Below are 16,115 nucleotides of genomic sequence, written 5' to 3' on the forward strand. Positions count from 1 at the left end.
GAAAACCCACACATGCAAACCCCATGTAGAAAGATCCTAGTCCCAGTATGGGACACGAACGGGGGATCTTCGAGTTGCAAGGCGAGCTGATAGATGCTAAGCTGAAAGCAAAGTAAGAGGAATCTAAACTACTTTATTTTGTCAAAGCATGATATCACCTCTTACATGTCTGCTAGAAGTGAACAAGCTTCGACAGGGTGTGTGAGGCTAACAAAGTCTCAGACAATCCCCAAAAACCTGGCACCAATAGATGCAGAGGAACAGCATGAGTCATCACCGTCTTTACACTCTCAGTTTTCCCATTATGGAGCCGAAGTGTGCAGGATGATGTGTGAGGCTATAAAAGCTGCTCAGCAACAGGATGAGATGAGTTGGAACATTTCTGACCACACAGCTGAAGCGAGCAGTGTGGAATGGAGACTGAATTGTGTCTTCGTCTGGCTTTCAGGCAGCAAGAACACAAATACTCTTGGAGACACCACACTTAAATGGCCCATTGTCCTGAGGAGTGTTTGTTTGATGGAGAGACTATCCGGACCATTTCTTGAATTTAAGATGAAAGAAAATGTGGATGTTGCAGCCTTTACACTGCACCACAAATAAACATGTTAAACTGATTGTTTGCTGTAGGCAGATAAAAGCACAATGTGTGTTTTCCCCTTTTAGCCTGATTTGTCCAACAAAAAAGCCACATGATTTATCCCCACCCCATATGCCCTGCACTAAAAGTACAAACCAAAGAAGGAGAATGTAGTCAAACCGAGTAATGTATTGTGTTACATGTATTCAGTGTTAGGGAAGCCATGATTGTCCTGCTGACTAAAATTTCACATAATTTAAGACCCTGCAGAGAAGAACTGGACAATGTAAAGTGGCCTTGGCACCAGTGCCCATTTTCTTGAGTTTCTGGGGATTTTTTTTTTTAAATAAATTGCAGGGAATTGAATGTTTTTGAGGTTCTCAGTGTTTCTTCCCTAATTATATGTGCTCCCTGTTTGTAGGGAAGATTTCCTTTTCTTTTAATGTAGGGAGATCAGCTTAGATAGGTTCAGTCCAGCGTTTGTTGTATATTAGCTCTTATTGTACCATGTTCAACACCAAGGTGCTCTCTGGTTTTGGCTGAGATGGCATTTGGGCAGGACAGGAGTGGGTGAGGGGGGGATACACAAGATGCAGTGAGACTGATGTGGTCTGTCAGCCATTTAGGGATGTCAAACTGTGACAGAAACTTATTGAATAATCTGCTGATTGAACAATGTGCAAAGTGCTAACACATTTTCAAGAGAAAATCAGATAAAAGCACAAATTATTAGTGTCAGTGATAAAGAGAGAAAGTTTAGGAGAAACAAAACACAGAGAAGATGTAGTAGATATATTTTTTAAAAGGCTATCATGACCCTCATCCTTTCAGTCTCCTTTATTGACTGAGACATCATTGCCAACTTTGCAACATGGAGCCTCCCTGTCCATGTGCTGTGGCCACAGCAGAAAGCCTCAGGGATCTGCTCTTCAAAGAGACCTTCAGAACCCTAATCCACTGCAACATGAAAGTTAGATGACTTTCACTATGCATGGTTGCAATTTTAATAATCTTATCCTACTTTAGGCAAAATGAAGTCGATAGACATCAAGGAGGAAAAATAGGCCAATGTCAGAAATAATCTCACTACTTGATCGGCCCAGCGGTGAGGTCTTCCCCCTATGAATCCCCTTCCACTCTGCAGAGGCTCCTTATTACAGACAAAACCACCTAAACACAGCGCTGGTTAAATTCATCCGGCTGCTTGAACTGAAAATCTAAAAGGGTGCTTCAGAGGGAAACACAGCATACATATGATGGACATCACCTCACACGTTCCTCCACACTGTAATCAGTCATGCCCAATTTCTCCTGGTTTGACAGTTATTTAGAGTTATTCTGTTTGAATTTGCTCTCCATGTGATATCACTGGAGAACAAAAGCCCTTTGTTGTCTTAATTGAAATGTTATGTGAAATCGAGCACATGTGCACACATCTGGGGACTACATACGCACGCTTTCTTTCTGTGGTCCCCAAAAAGCTCAGCGTCACCAGAGGTACCCTCAGAAAAAAAGGTTCTGCAGAAGGGTTTCCAGTTCTTCAAAGCTCCATCACCATTTGAAAAAAATCTCTTTATCTAAGGTATGATTCTTTATGTGTGTAATTCTTCAAAGGGCTTTTTTGAGTCATTTGGTGGTAGATAATAGCATGAAATTAAAACTACAACTGACCGTTTTCATTATCAGTTAATCTGCAAATTATTTCCTCAATTAATTGATAAATCATATGAAAACACTGAGAACTGCACATCAAAGTTCCCTATCACTGGATAGGCTCTGACATCTTGAAATATGTAATTCTGTCTGACTGGGAACGTAAAAAAAATAATAATATCACAACAGAAGACCTGAAACTACTGCAAATTCTAACATTTATGATGCATACATAAAACTTCTTACAGCTGATGTGTCTATGTCAAAAGCATTCAGTGTTTCCTAATATTAGTTGAATCCACAAGTAATTTTAAGGTTTTTAGGGGTCAATGTCATTCCTCACAGTGACTGATTTTATTCATGTGCTACTTTTTGTGTCTCTGAAACAAACGTTTTTAACGCCTTGCTCGCCTCTAATGAAAAGAAGTAAAAAGAAATCGTAATTCATCTGTCCATCTGTTTGTTTGTCAACCTGCACCGAATGAGCTGGTTGATAAATGCCTAAACAACCATTTGTTTTTGAAAAATTACTTTCCAGAACGGGCCTGGGATTTTTCTGCATGGAGTTAGCATGTTCTCCCTGTGCATGAGTGGGTTTTCTCCTGGTACTCCGGCTTCCTCCCACAGTCCAAAAATATGCTGAGGTTAATTGGTTATTCTAAATTGTCCCTAGGTGTGAATGTGAGTGTGATTGTTTGTATATGTATGTAGCCCTGCCACAGATTGGCGACCTGTCCAGGGTGTCCCCTGCCTTCGCCTGAGTCAGCTGGGATAGACTCCAGCACCCCCTGCGACCCTAGTGAGGATAAAGCGGTGTATAGAGGATGGATGGATGGACTTTGCAGAACAGAGTGAATGCACAAAAAGCTCTAAAAATGGTTCCTGAACGAATTAATTTTTGCTAACATTCTTTAAAGCACTCTTTATGGTACTAAAAGGAACCATTTTTATGGTTCTTTGAGACACCTTTTAGTGCTCTTTAAAGAACTGTTTACAGAAACGAATCTTTAAAGAACAACAACAAACACTTTGGCATCACTGAAAAGAGTCTTGGTTCCAGTTAGCACCTTTGCTGATCTTAGTGTACACATTCAAACCAGTTAAAATCAAAATGTTGCTCACTGGAGTTTTAAGAAGTTTGAGGTAAGTCTGTACATATTGCAACATTGGGCAAATTTCACTTACAATTAAATATAATGAATTACATCCTTAAAATTCTACTTTTTCATGACATCTAGCAAGAACGACTTGTTATGCTCAACGTGTTAAAGTGAGACTGAATGGTCACTCATTAGCAAATGAACTGCAGTCTCTATTTACATGTTGAATTGACCACGGACCTGGTTTTGATCAGAGCTTTTGGCAGCTCTAACAGTCTGCTGTTTTGTATCCCTCAACCCTCATAATCACCATTTTCCTAATTTCTCCAGCCTCTAAAATAATGATGGACCAGACACTGCAAAGACGTGTTGACATACAGTCTACAGTGTCACAGGAACTCAACGTGGAAGACCAGTCACCAGAAATGTGCACACCCTCACGCTATCTCAAGGTTCACAGGAAGCTGAGGCTGTGTTATCTCTAAACTCTGGTTAGCAGCATCTCCCCAGGGACGGCGTTTAGTGTATAAGGAGAAAAGGAAGGGAAAAGGACACCATGAGGTTTGCATGGACCATGTCCTGGCCTCCTGGGCCTGACAAAGAGCAGGAATATCAGAGGTGAAGTTCTGACGCTTGTAAGCAACTCACTTCACCCTCTCCTGGGTCTGCTATCGAGAATAATTCACTTTGGAGCATTATTCATGCATGCTAGTCCTTTACTCTGTAACAGCTAAATCAAAACATACTCCAGAGAGGACGATGTTTCTCTCTAATGAGCAGAGGTAGGTCACAGTATGGGAGAACCGGAGATGCTAAATTGTTACCATTCTTTTCCAGCAACCCCTCAAAAATGGCGGTATTAGTCTTTCAGAGTGCTCCGTGTGCGCAGACACACATGCAGAGACAGAGTACGTGTCAAAATCCAGAAGTGCGTGGAGGGAAAATGAAGCAAGGCGTGGAGTTACAGAGGAGAAGTAACAATACTGTAAAGCTCTGGAATTAATAACTGCGGTAAGGTGTGTGTAGCTGTTTAACATGTCTGCAGGCGTGATCGTTCCAGGCACAAGAGACCTTTGTCTTTTCTCTTTCCAGTTCCTCTTTCCTCTTTCCATCACTCCCTGTCTTTGAGTTAAACATTTGGATATGGTTTTAATACTGCAGGTGATTCATCGAGCTACTATAAAAACCTATCCCATGCAGCACCAGATGGATCTTTATCGGATAATCCAGAAGAATCAATTCAACTCTGCTAACTTTTTATTTATTCATGTCATTTTTTTCTTTATTTTAGTCAAATGAAAATATGTGCTGTTTACATCACCTCAAATGTACAGTAAAAACAGTGCAGTTTTTTTCTGTCACAAACTGAGGATACTCACACATGCAGCTACTGCAGAAACACTGAGCTTATGTAGGAAAATTCTCAGAAATATCCTGAGTGCTGTAAAGTACATACATAAAGCCATGCTGAATACACTATTCACACTCCTTTGATTTATTAGTGGTATGTTTTTTCGTGTATTTTTTGTTTTTTATTAGAGAATACTTTCCTTCTTGTAAACACTGGACCTTGTAAATCATATGTACCAGAGACCCTCTGAACAAAATGTCTGCTTAGTGCCCCTCAGCCAGCAAGGACTGAGAAGCTTTCTTTAGGTTCTGTAATTTATTTTTGGTTATAAGTGAGCTATTTAAGCATATATTCTGTAATTTTGCTTCAGTGTCAAATCCGTGTAAGCACTTATAAACACTGAGTGAAAATGAGGAGGAAGAAACACTGGTGGAAAGTAACTAAGTACATTTGCTGAAGGACTGTACTTCAGTATGGATACCACAGTAGGTACTATAACAAGTGTTTCAAATACAACACACTGCTGAAGATTGAAGCCTTTTTATTTTTTTGCAACATGTTTGTCTTCTGACGTCTCACTTGAAGCAGCGTGTAGTCAGGGTTACACTTCTGATGTCTATGAGTTGCTGACAGCTCCACCAAACAGTGATTTCACTTCTCATGTGGTTTCATTTCAACAAATGCTCGAATGATCCAGTATCTCACAAAAAATCAAAGACCGAAGAAAAAAATACTGATTTGTGAATTAGAACTTTTTTTTTTTTGCCTTCCTCCTCAGTCAATCACATGATGAGCCCTTGGATTTATCTGCTGCCTTCGTATATAAAACTGGATATGCAGTAATTCAAACCTGCAGCAGCTACAACAGTAACAACCTGCTGACACAGTGATGATTCACTATAAATAATCAATACTAATGATGCCATGTATAGTAATATATCAGTCAGAGGGACTGAAGCAGACTTTTTACTTTAAAACGTGAACTACTTTTTACTGCTAATACTTAAGTACTTTTACTTGACTTGTGTTCGTCATGCAGTATTTTGACTTGAAAAGGATCTGAATGTGTTTTCCACCACTGATTTTAAAAGGAAAATAACTCGTGGTTTGACTCATGGTGTTTTTCAAAACGTATTTCTACATATGCACTTATGCCATACCCCTAAATTCCACAGTGATTTTTGTCTTTGAGTAATGTTAATTGTAAGTTGGTTAATTGTCGTTACGCACAGATCTTAATGGCAGTAGACATTTTGATTATGAGAGAAGGAAGCACAGTAGCAATTAATGATGTCTCAGTTCCTTTAAATGTTCTGCTAAGACATCACAGTGAGTATACCAGGGGTGGAGCCAAGGGTAGGCCACTTACACCACAGGCCAAAGTCTGGCCATCCAATACAACCAAAGTTGAAGCCCATTAGAAGACTACACATGTAATAATAGATGAGGAGTTACATGCAGCAACTACCATTTTCCTTGCAGAACTTTTTTGCGGAACCATTTTTCTATGACCAGTGTTCCCATACAGATGCATTTTAACAACACAACCCCCATTTAACCACATACAACCAAGTCGAATCTAACCAACCTGAAGCTGTTTACACTGATTTTGTATCCATCCATCCATCATCCATCCATCCATCTGATAAAACGCAGTGTTTAAAAACAAACAAATAATCTGTTTGTACATGTTTTTATTGGTTAAAGTGTGTGTGATTTAGGTTTTGCTGTTGATTTATTTAAAGCTTTTGAACAAACTCCAAAAGACTGTAGAATGAAACGAACTTTGAATAACTGCTAAGCAATGCAGGCCGACCCAGAACTTTCAGCCAAAATCAAGAAAATGCAGAATAAATGGGTGGACAAAGTGTGATGTCTCAAAAAGGTTGGCGCCCCGAGAAGAACAAGGGCACTTTTACCATGAGAATTTTATATGCACTAATCATATTTATTTGAATTGAAATGATCTTATGAGCTTTAATAACAGTTTTAAAAAAGCACTTCTTAAGCAATTGATTCAGATTTTTAATGAATTCATGGTTGCATAAATTAGTCACCCCTATAAAAGCCATCAAGCTTCTTAAGTAGTTCCTCTCAGGGATCAATAAAGTATTTCTGATACTGATTCTTCAGTACAATACACCTACATTTCCCCTACTGTGACATCTTAACATGTTTGCCCTGAAATTAGGTCAGTTGATCCATAGATTAAACTGAAATGTGGCTTGAAGAATGATTTATATTGACCCTTAAAGAAACAATTGACACCATCTCAGTACAAGAATCATGCATTAGTTGCTCCAGAACTTTAAACAAACAAGCTTTAATATGGCCCTAAGTTGTCACAAGGTGTGCTCTTGAAGTTTGGCAAAACAAATATAGCCAAATTGTATCACAAATTGCAAAACCAGTCAGAATCCTGACCACTCATTGAAGTTCAGCCTGTAGTGAACACACGGTGGCGACACTGGGCTAATCAGAGCCATGTGGCTGCTGTGGGCACAAGTCTCCAATGAAGTTAGCTGGAAGGATTGCGCTCAGTTGGAGAGAGAGACAGAGAGGGGCCAAAGTGAGCTGGGCTCTAGCGAGGAGGAAAGAGACAGAAAGCGAGGAGAGACGCTTTCTTCAACACATTTTTTTGAACCGACAGAGTTTTTGGTGCGCCCCGGAAAACAGCGCGCAAATTCATCAAACATTTGCAGGTTTTTTTTTGGAGGGGCTTTGACTTCAATCTAGTGTGTAGTGGATGTGAAAAGCGGGCAGAGGTTTTTCTGAACACAGAGCCGGAGGAATGTATCCAACTCGGGCAGCGGCGGGCCAGCAGCGTCTCTGGAGATGTCCAGCCTGCGCTCTCTGGGTCGCCCTGCTGCTCCAAAGCGTCCTGGACCTGAGCGCGTCTGGTGAGTCTCCAAAGCTTCTCCTTCCTCACTGAAGCCCTTCCCGTGGTTCCTCTTTGCTCCTCTGTTTGCTTCTCTCTCTCCTGGTTCATATCCGTATGCGTGAATTGAACTGTGCAATGTGTCAGCCTTGGTGTACAATCAATGTGTGGACTCGCAGCGTGCCCTCGATGTGCGCAGCGGCAGCTTTGTTTGACTTTTTAGACACTTCGCATCATGTTTAAACTGAGTAGCAGCGTGTTATATTTGTTTTTACTCCTGACATCATCTCTCTGCTACATTTGCTCAAACTGCTGTCCCATTCGTACCACTGAGCCTCCATTCAGCGTCTCCTCTCATGCAAATGATCTTTGGTTTTTAGATTATCGTCCTATTGTCAGTGTGAAGCCTCGGCACGGGGAAATACTTGACTCCGTTGGCAGACAATAGGTTGGCTCTTAACTGATCAGCTGGATACCCATTGTGGCCCCCAGAGATCCCCTCAAAATGTAGATCCATTTAAAGATAAGGGACGCAGCCTGTAAAGGTTTATTTAAAAGGCAAACAATCAAGTGCATTTAGCATTTAGGTCTGACTGATTCCAGTAGGGCGGAGGCTGGTTAAGACAAGAAGATGAGAATGAATGGCTGTGACCTCAAGGAATGCACAAGTAATTGCATTTTTAGAAAACAAAGATATCATTTGTTTATACTAGAGAGTTTATTTTTTGTTTCCACCCTCTTAACTGTGTGTGTGGTATTCACATCTTCCAGAAGCGTTGGACTGATGGTATGTGTAACTGCGTTTTGGTTGACTAATTCAAGTATGATTGAGCACAGTTTGAATTCTTTCTGATTTGTTTATGAAGCAGCTCGTGGAAAGCGTTTTCATTTTTTTTTCCTGAGTGTATAGTAACCATAAAACAATCCTCCCCCTGCCCAGATGGGTGGTGATGAATTATCTCCGGAAGTTTTTTCGGGGTCTGTTTGGATTATCTCTGTCCTCCTTAAATGCTTTTGGCTGTTATTTACAGCGGAGGTATACTGCATGTGCTGCAGTGAGCGTAAAGCTTTCTGCTGCAGACCTCCTTTTTCACGTCTCTTTCTCTGTCTTCTCTGTATCTTTGGGCCTCTCTTTCTTGCTCTGAGACAGGCAGGAATGTTAATCCACATTACTTAACTGGATGAGCCGGGTAGGACTTCTTCAAATGTTGAGTTTAATGGTCGAATATGGAGTGGAGGAGAGCCAAGCCGATGCTTATGCGGCTACTTCATATCTAGAAATAGTCAAGTGGAAATGTCTGCATCTTTTTCCGTGTTAGTCGCGCGGTTTAGAGAGGTAAAATCTACCCAGAAAATTACATTTCTAATGCGAACACTGTTATTCATGAAGCAAAACTGATTCGCTTTGCACTCCCTCACTCCCACTGGTGGAAACTATAAAACTGCTGATGAATAGCTCCAATCTCTGTCTCCCAGAGATGATTTGCAGCTGCTGTGTGTAATGATTTTGATACAGACTCTCTCTATATGGAGCTTTACTGTTAAATGAATCATTATGGACAAGAAAATGACACCTCATTAAGATGCCTTGACCTCATATCCACTGACTATGTAGCGGTTCCAGGGTAATGTGTGTAGATGATAGCAGTGGGAGTCTTGTCTCCACTCTGGCCCGCTGTAACGGGAACAGTCAGAGAGGAACAACAGTGGTTCATCAGTAGTGAAGAAGACGGAGTAACGGCCTGTGATCAGCGGCTGAAGCAACTGAGCAAACGCGACAAAGAAGGAGCTAAAAAGCAGGCTTGTCTTGTCTGTCTCTTTATTTGCTGCTGTCTGGTTTGCTGGCCAGTCTGCGAGCTTCCACTCAGAGGTCAGAGGTCACTGCTCTGCCACCTTAGTGCAAATGCCAGCATTTCCAGAAACAATCAGGGTTTCCCCTGGCCACAGCAAGGGAATGCTGTTTACATGGCAGACATGGGAAATAATGCGTAAATTAGCAAGGAAAACATGAATGGTGTATGTATTTTAGGGAACTACATGTGCTCCCAGAAAACCTTTTAAACCTAGTGAAGTAGTTTTTCTACATTTCCGTGTCTCCATAAATGTGATTAATGCTAGTGATCAGGTCAGGACAGGACACAGGATAATGGGTTGCGTTCATGATTGCTGTAAAGCCAGAGTTTTCCAACTTTTTTTCCAGCCTTTAGATTCTTCTTTCTCTTTGCCAAAAACCGTTTAGGCATCACTATCAGCCTTCTAGGTGCTAATCAAAGCAAGGATGGAATTATGTGGAACAGATCGTGAGATGTTTTCATCTAAGCATTGCATCACTTCTCAACTGTCTCCTCGGGAGGCTTATTTCAAGCAGAAAGACCCACATGAAGCTTGGCATGGCCTCATATTTTATTCCCAGCCTGAGTGTGGCTGCACCAACTGGGTCAAACTGATGCTGAACCTGGTTTTTGCAACATGGAAATCAGCAGAGAAAAATCAGCTCCTTTTAATTTCTAACGTCACATATGTGCAGCACATTTTCAAACTGCTCGCTCCGTCTATCTAGCTCGCTCCTTTAGCTACGTAATAATCTGTGACACATGCATAAAAATAAAATGACGACAATGTTTTCCTTCTACATAAACTGTGCAAATGTTTCTGAACGTGGGACATTCACCTCTGGACATAAAAGGTCCTGTGCAGGGCAGCAACTCTGGGAAATCTGTCTAGAGTTGCATTTAGCCTTTTAATAACACTCAGGAAGGCTATAAATCATGTTGGGTGGAACTGCCTCGGCACGGTTTTCAGCAGGACGCACTGTTGACAATAAAGGCACTTCACCCCTGGAAAAAGCTCTTGGTCTTGTAGGCTTGCGTGTGCAGCAGCTTGTCCTGCTCTCCCTGCTACTGAGATGCCTATCAGGACTGGTTTATATCTTCTGGTATTTTCTTAGACTCATATTTAGGGAGCAGTTTATAAGAAGTGAAAGATGTCAAAATGTGTAGTTGCGTTTCCTTTGCACATTCCTGTTAAATTCATGCAGAACAGCCACTGCTTCTGGTGTTTCTTAGTTTGCTCGCTGCTTTTCGTCATCGCAGTGCCGCCGCAGTTTCTCCTTGATTCGTAGCTGTATTCACATTACCAACAATTTAGCCAGATGCTCTGGGAAATGTAGGTCTCCGTCACGGTCTGAGTGGTACATCTCTTTCAGATCGATGGCTCTGCTGTGTTTAAATCTCGACTCCTGCTCTGCCCACTTCACACTACACTAACTCAGGCATCAAGTTCTGTGCATCCCTAAAAGCTTTTGGCAGACGCAGAAGAATGTGGCAGGAACTGTATGTGTGAAACAGATGTATGGTCTTTTTCTAAGAAGAGAGCGTTGATTTATTTTTTTTTAACATTTTTTTGAGACACTTTGACTCCATTTTGAGTCTGTGAAGGAAAATCATGGACGTTAATGTAATCAGCACGTAGCCATAAATCACAAGGCCAGACTCTGTTTTATGTCACTGATTTAAAATATTGGTGTGTAAACTGCGTCGTGCACTGGCAATTACCCACTTCCTCGCTCCTTATTAAGCACATGTGTTTGCCAAGGCTCCGTGTGCAGCGGTGTTGCCACGGGGCAAACAGTTTGGAGAATATTGCGTGCTAATTGTCTAACTGATGTACAGCCAGAGGGGCAATTTGCTCTAAATGATATAAAAAGTGTCAAGATATCATATGACTGCTTGAAGAGTTTCTTTCCCCCTGACTTGACTACTTTTTTTCATCACTCTTTTAATGTGGGTGTTGTTTCCTAAGTAAGACTCCTTCATTCATTACTACAGAATTCACACATTAGAGGATTCGGAAGAAGTTTCCTAACGTTGTGTGATTGATTTGCTGGCTGGAATGTCCTGATAATATGTCGTCAGTGCCTGGTTGACTGAGGAATTTTCAAACAAGCGCCAGATTTTCCTTCTTTGGAGATGTACTCTCTGCCAAGTGAGGCAAAAACCTTTTCTGCGAGTGGTGAGAAGTGTAAATTTCCCGCATTTGCGTAATACTGGCAGGAGAACGCTCTTATTTCCACAAATCGGGCTCTGCGGAGCGCGCTTGTTTTTTAGTGGTCAGAGTTCCTTGGAGAGGCAGCGTTTAATCAAAGGCTAAGCCCAGTTCACTCAGATCCTCGCTGGAGACGTTTGATAAAGTTTCTACCACTACAAACTGTAGCCAAGCGTGAAAACCTTTTTCCTGCAATTTGGTGTCTGCACAGGAGGTCAGCCTGTTAGAGAGAGAAAAAAACCTCTGCAGGGTTCAGGGAAATGCAGCGCTGGATTAAGAAAAGGGAACAAAAAACATTGGTTCAGGTTTTAGTGCTGCAGCTGAGAAGCCAGTGTGTGGATGACAGTGTGGCACCTCAATGATTTTACCAGAGGGAGAGTCTGGGCTCTGAGCGGGGAAGTCGGCTGCTGCAGAACCGTACGGCTGCATTAACGGGCTAAAAATTGTTTGTCCGTTCCATCGATTGACCTGTGCTGCACATGTCCAACCACAAATTAAAAGGCTTTCTATACCTCCTATTCAATACTTTCTGTGTTGATGTGTTTCGACGGCTGCCTGGAAGACAAATTACGCCTGCCACATAAAAAATGTTCTCTGCTGTACTTTATACACACGACACAATGAGTCCTTTGCTGCAGTTGTAAGGCAAGCTGTAAGTGCGAGAGTGTGCTGATGACAAAGTGACACTTTAATGAGTCTAATGGAATAAGCCACACATACTGCATATCAATTTCCCATACGGACTTGGCACGGTTTAAAGTTAAGGGCTGTGGGGAATAGCACCGGCTTAAGGAGCTCTGAAATTCATTGAGACCACTCTTCGTTGGAGTTTTATCAAATTACTGCTTTGCTAGCGTCCTCCACAGCTAGCTCTGCTTCAGCTTAATATGTGGAGATCATGCTACATTTCATTTAATAGGGGGTAGGATGAAACATGGCTTTTTAAATTCCCCTATATGTGTCAGAGTAAATCTTTTAAACCCTGTTTGCATAGCATTAAGGACTTCAGAAAGTCCCACTGCAAGCAGACGGGCAGATCTCTGTTCAGCCACAATTAGGTCTTTGTACAAGGCCACACTCCCTCCAAGGTATTAAATAACTTTATTGGGTTCTCTGCCAAAAATATTAGTATTTTTTTTTTAAAAAAGAAGAAGATATTTTCACTTTATCGGCATGAATTCCTAAAAGATATGCCAGTGCCAAATTTATAACTATATAAAAATGACAATATGCTTGTACTTTTTGTTAAATTTATTTGGTAGAGGGCGGCAACCAATGATGGTTTTCATTATTAGCAAATCTGCTGGTTATATTCTCGATTCCTGACGAAACGATTAGTCCATAAAATGTACAAACACCCATCCCAACCCAAGATAAATTCTTCAAATGTCGTGTTTTGTCTGATCAACAGTCCAAACCCCAAAGACATAAGATACTTTTTTCACCACTTTGATCCAAAACAGAGAGAAGCAGAAAAATCTTCAGACATAAGGGGCTGGAAACAAGAAATTTGCTGCATTTTTGCAATAAATTGACTGAAAAAGTCAACAGACTACTTCATGCTAGACCTCGCCAGTTACTCAGAGGAGGTACAGTGCAATTTTCACTCACACACTGAATAAAATTATCTGCACACTATGTGAGTCTGAAAGCATAAAGACAGAATATGCTTATTTCTTTCTAAATTGGAACCCAACTCTAAAAAGTCAGAACTGTCTGAATGGTCAGAAGCTCTACTTCTACTCTGTGTGGATACAAATGATCTACGTTTCTTGACGAAACTTGCACACATCATGGCATATTTTCAGTGGATTTACTTTCTGCTCATTGGAGATCAGAACGTAGTCAACCCTTCTGTCACCCCACCAGCACCAGCATGACATCAAAACTCCTTGGCACTCGTCTTATCTGGCTGGCAAACAAACACTGAGACAAATGTTGGCTCTGTCTCACAGCTTTCTTTTTTTGCCCTCTCTTTCTCACTTTCTTGGCTCTATTCTATCTCTCTCTCTCTCTCACACACACACACTCTGCCTCGTTCCCTGTGTGTCTCTGCAGTTCATTTTGGCCGCTGAGTGGCTCCTCCACTTGGCCCTTCTTGCCTGGCTGACTGACATGCTGCTCTTGGCTGAGCCGGGTGTGTTTACTCAACAATAACTAAGAGCGGGGTGGCTCCACAACCGCTCCTGCGCTCTTCGGGGACACAAAGATAACGAGTCATGCAGGCCTCTGGCAGATGTTTGTCAGTCTTCAGCATCTTTAGCTCGAGCAAGAGGCTTTTTGTGCTGTCAGCTGATGCAGAAACACTCCATCCCTTTTAGTTTATTCATTCCAATCATGGGGCAGCTATGAGGAGGATTGTGAGACAAATTTTGGCCTTTTTTCAGTATCTTTTAGGCTCCATGTCTGCTCTTTAGCAAATGTGGTGCTGCGGTTACGCTGCGAAAGCATTGGACCATCAGCTCCACAGAGACATTTATACAAACTTATCACTCTGCAGTTATTAATAGAACATTATCACGTGTATTTTTTTCACAGTTGTGTGCGTCCAGAATTATTCTTGGCACTTCCATCACTCAAATCTTTATTTTCCTTTCTTCCCCGTCTTTCTTTTTTTCGCCCCCTCCAACACACAAACACAAGTGTAATACTGTGTAATGTGGAAAGCATACAAACTTCAGTCTTCTGGTGGAATTGTTAAACCAGAGACGTTGGGGCTCCAGGAAATTGAATTTTACGGGGCATCTAATGATTTGTGTCCACCGTGAATAAACTCTTTGCTTTCTTTCTGAATGTGTCTGTCTGAGCCCAGGATTAGTTTGTTGTATTGTGTTGTCAGATCTCTCATATATCCATCCAGGAAAATTGTTATATTTGTCTAGCACGCAGAGAGAGAAGTGTGTTTGGCTGTCTTTGGTCTTTTATTGCTTTGTAATTACAATTAGTAGCTACGGAAATCGTAATCCTGTTGTAGTCTGAAGTTGAGGAATTTTTGCCTTTTGAAGATTAGTTCCTCTAAATAGGTTTTATTTTAAAGCTGCCAGTTTAACAAGTCTGCTCACCAAATAGATTTAGAGATCTGCTAAAATAATAACACAAAGATTGGGAATGTCTAAGCCCTCTTTCTCTTTCTTTGCTTTCAGTGGGGGATTCAAAGATGTTTCATGAGCACTTTTTGAACTCACAAACGAAGTGATATGGCCATTTTTTTTTTCACGAGACAACATAATCTGGAAAGATTATATTGTCTCATCAAAAAGGCTGTTTGATTCTTTGGCGATCCAGCTCTGGAATTTGTTTCTTTCATTGTTTCAGCTGCCAATTTGAGCTCTGGTTCCCAGACAGTGAGAGTATATTTGAGGATGTCTGCTCTCAGTTTTGCAACAGGTCCTTAATTTATTGCTGCCTTCACAGACAAAAGATGAAACTCAACCACTGTTCTCATTGTCCTTTTCCCATCAGAGCAGTTGGTTTGCTGTGGGTATTGACTTTGTTGTGCAATATGTTTTTCTGCTCTATTGAAAAAGTCTGGCAGGCTTGTATTGTATGTGTGTTTCAACAATGAAATTTGCTACTAAAATGCCCTCTAGGTCAACAGAACAAGCCAGGATTGTCAATACTCTCAACTGAAATACGCACTTGTAATTGGTGTTGATCAAATATGGTATCTTAATTTTATTAAATCAGGCTCTAATCTATTTCACAGTTTACTTTAACCTGAATTTCTGGGTGTAGTCAACAAGGAAATCGACAGAAATCGTACCTACTCTTCAACCAATCAATTAGTCATGAGTGGTAAAGTTGCACATTATTGGTAGATTAACCAAGCCCTCCACAGTGCACCAAGTTTACTCTACCAGCTGGTCTTATTAGCTTAATTAAAATATGAATAAATATAAAAAACAAATATTTGTAGCCTTTAAAATCATTTTAATGTATTTATCCTACAGTCAAATGATAACTACGAGAACGGTGTGCATCTGACCGTACTCACATGATTTCTGAAAAAAGAATTATTTCAACTGGTGATTCCAGCACAAGAACTACTGAGCACTCTAACGCAGACACACAGGCTCCTCTATTGAGATGATTGGCAAAGTTGGTTGTTGAGCTGTGATATCCAAATTACTGTCTGCAAACTTTACAGTTGATTGTTTGACTATCTGAACAAAATGAACCTCACCGATGGCTTCTTTGGCAAGTTGTCAATTACTTTGGATGCGACAAACTTTCAATAAACAAGTTAGACTTAGCAATCTCCATTAGGTTTGACCAGTTCAGAGTTCTAAAAACATTAGAATGTTCACCGTTAATCTGTTCCTCCGCTCTCTAGAATAGTGGATTATTTCTGGAAGGCTCCTAACGTAGTGTTTTTCTCCTTGTGAAAACAACACCAGTAATTGTTCAGTCAACGAGAATTTTTTTTTTAATATAAGCATATCGACCAACCAGTGACCAGTCGCCCTGGAGACCAGAGCCTTGCTTATTTATGACTTAAATACAGGTCCA

The 16,115-nt window shown here is 41.0% G+C and overlaps 1 protein-coding gene across 1 annotated transcript in view; it reads left to right on the forward strand.

Annotated features, from left to right (window-relative positions):
* Positions 1-7,214: 7,214 nt before the first annotated feature.
* Positions 7,215-16,115, forward strand: part of ror1 (receptor tyrosine kinase-like orphan receptor 1) — a 153,920-nt gene continuing 145,019 nt past the window's right edge. The window contains exon 1 of the mRNA XM_051947599.1: positions 7,215-7,584. Coding sequence (XP_051803559.1) covers positions 7,476-7,584 — 109 coding nt within the window. The 5' untranslated portion in view covers positions 7,215-7,475. The remainder of the gene's footprint in view (positions 7,585-16,115) is intronic.

The sequence above is a fragment of the Acanthochromis polyacanthus genome, chromosome 4 (genome assembly GCF_021347895.1).
Source record: "Acanthochromis polyacanthus isolate Apoly-LR-REF ecotype Palm Island chromosome 4, KAUST_Apoly_ChrSc, whole genome shotgun sequence".
Taxonomy (NCBI): Eukaryota; Metazoa; Chordata; class Actinopteri; family Pomacentridae; genus Acanthochromis; species Acanthochromis polyacanthus.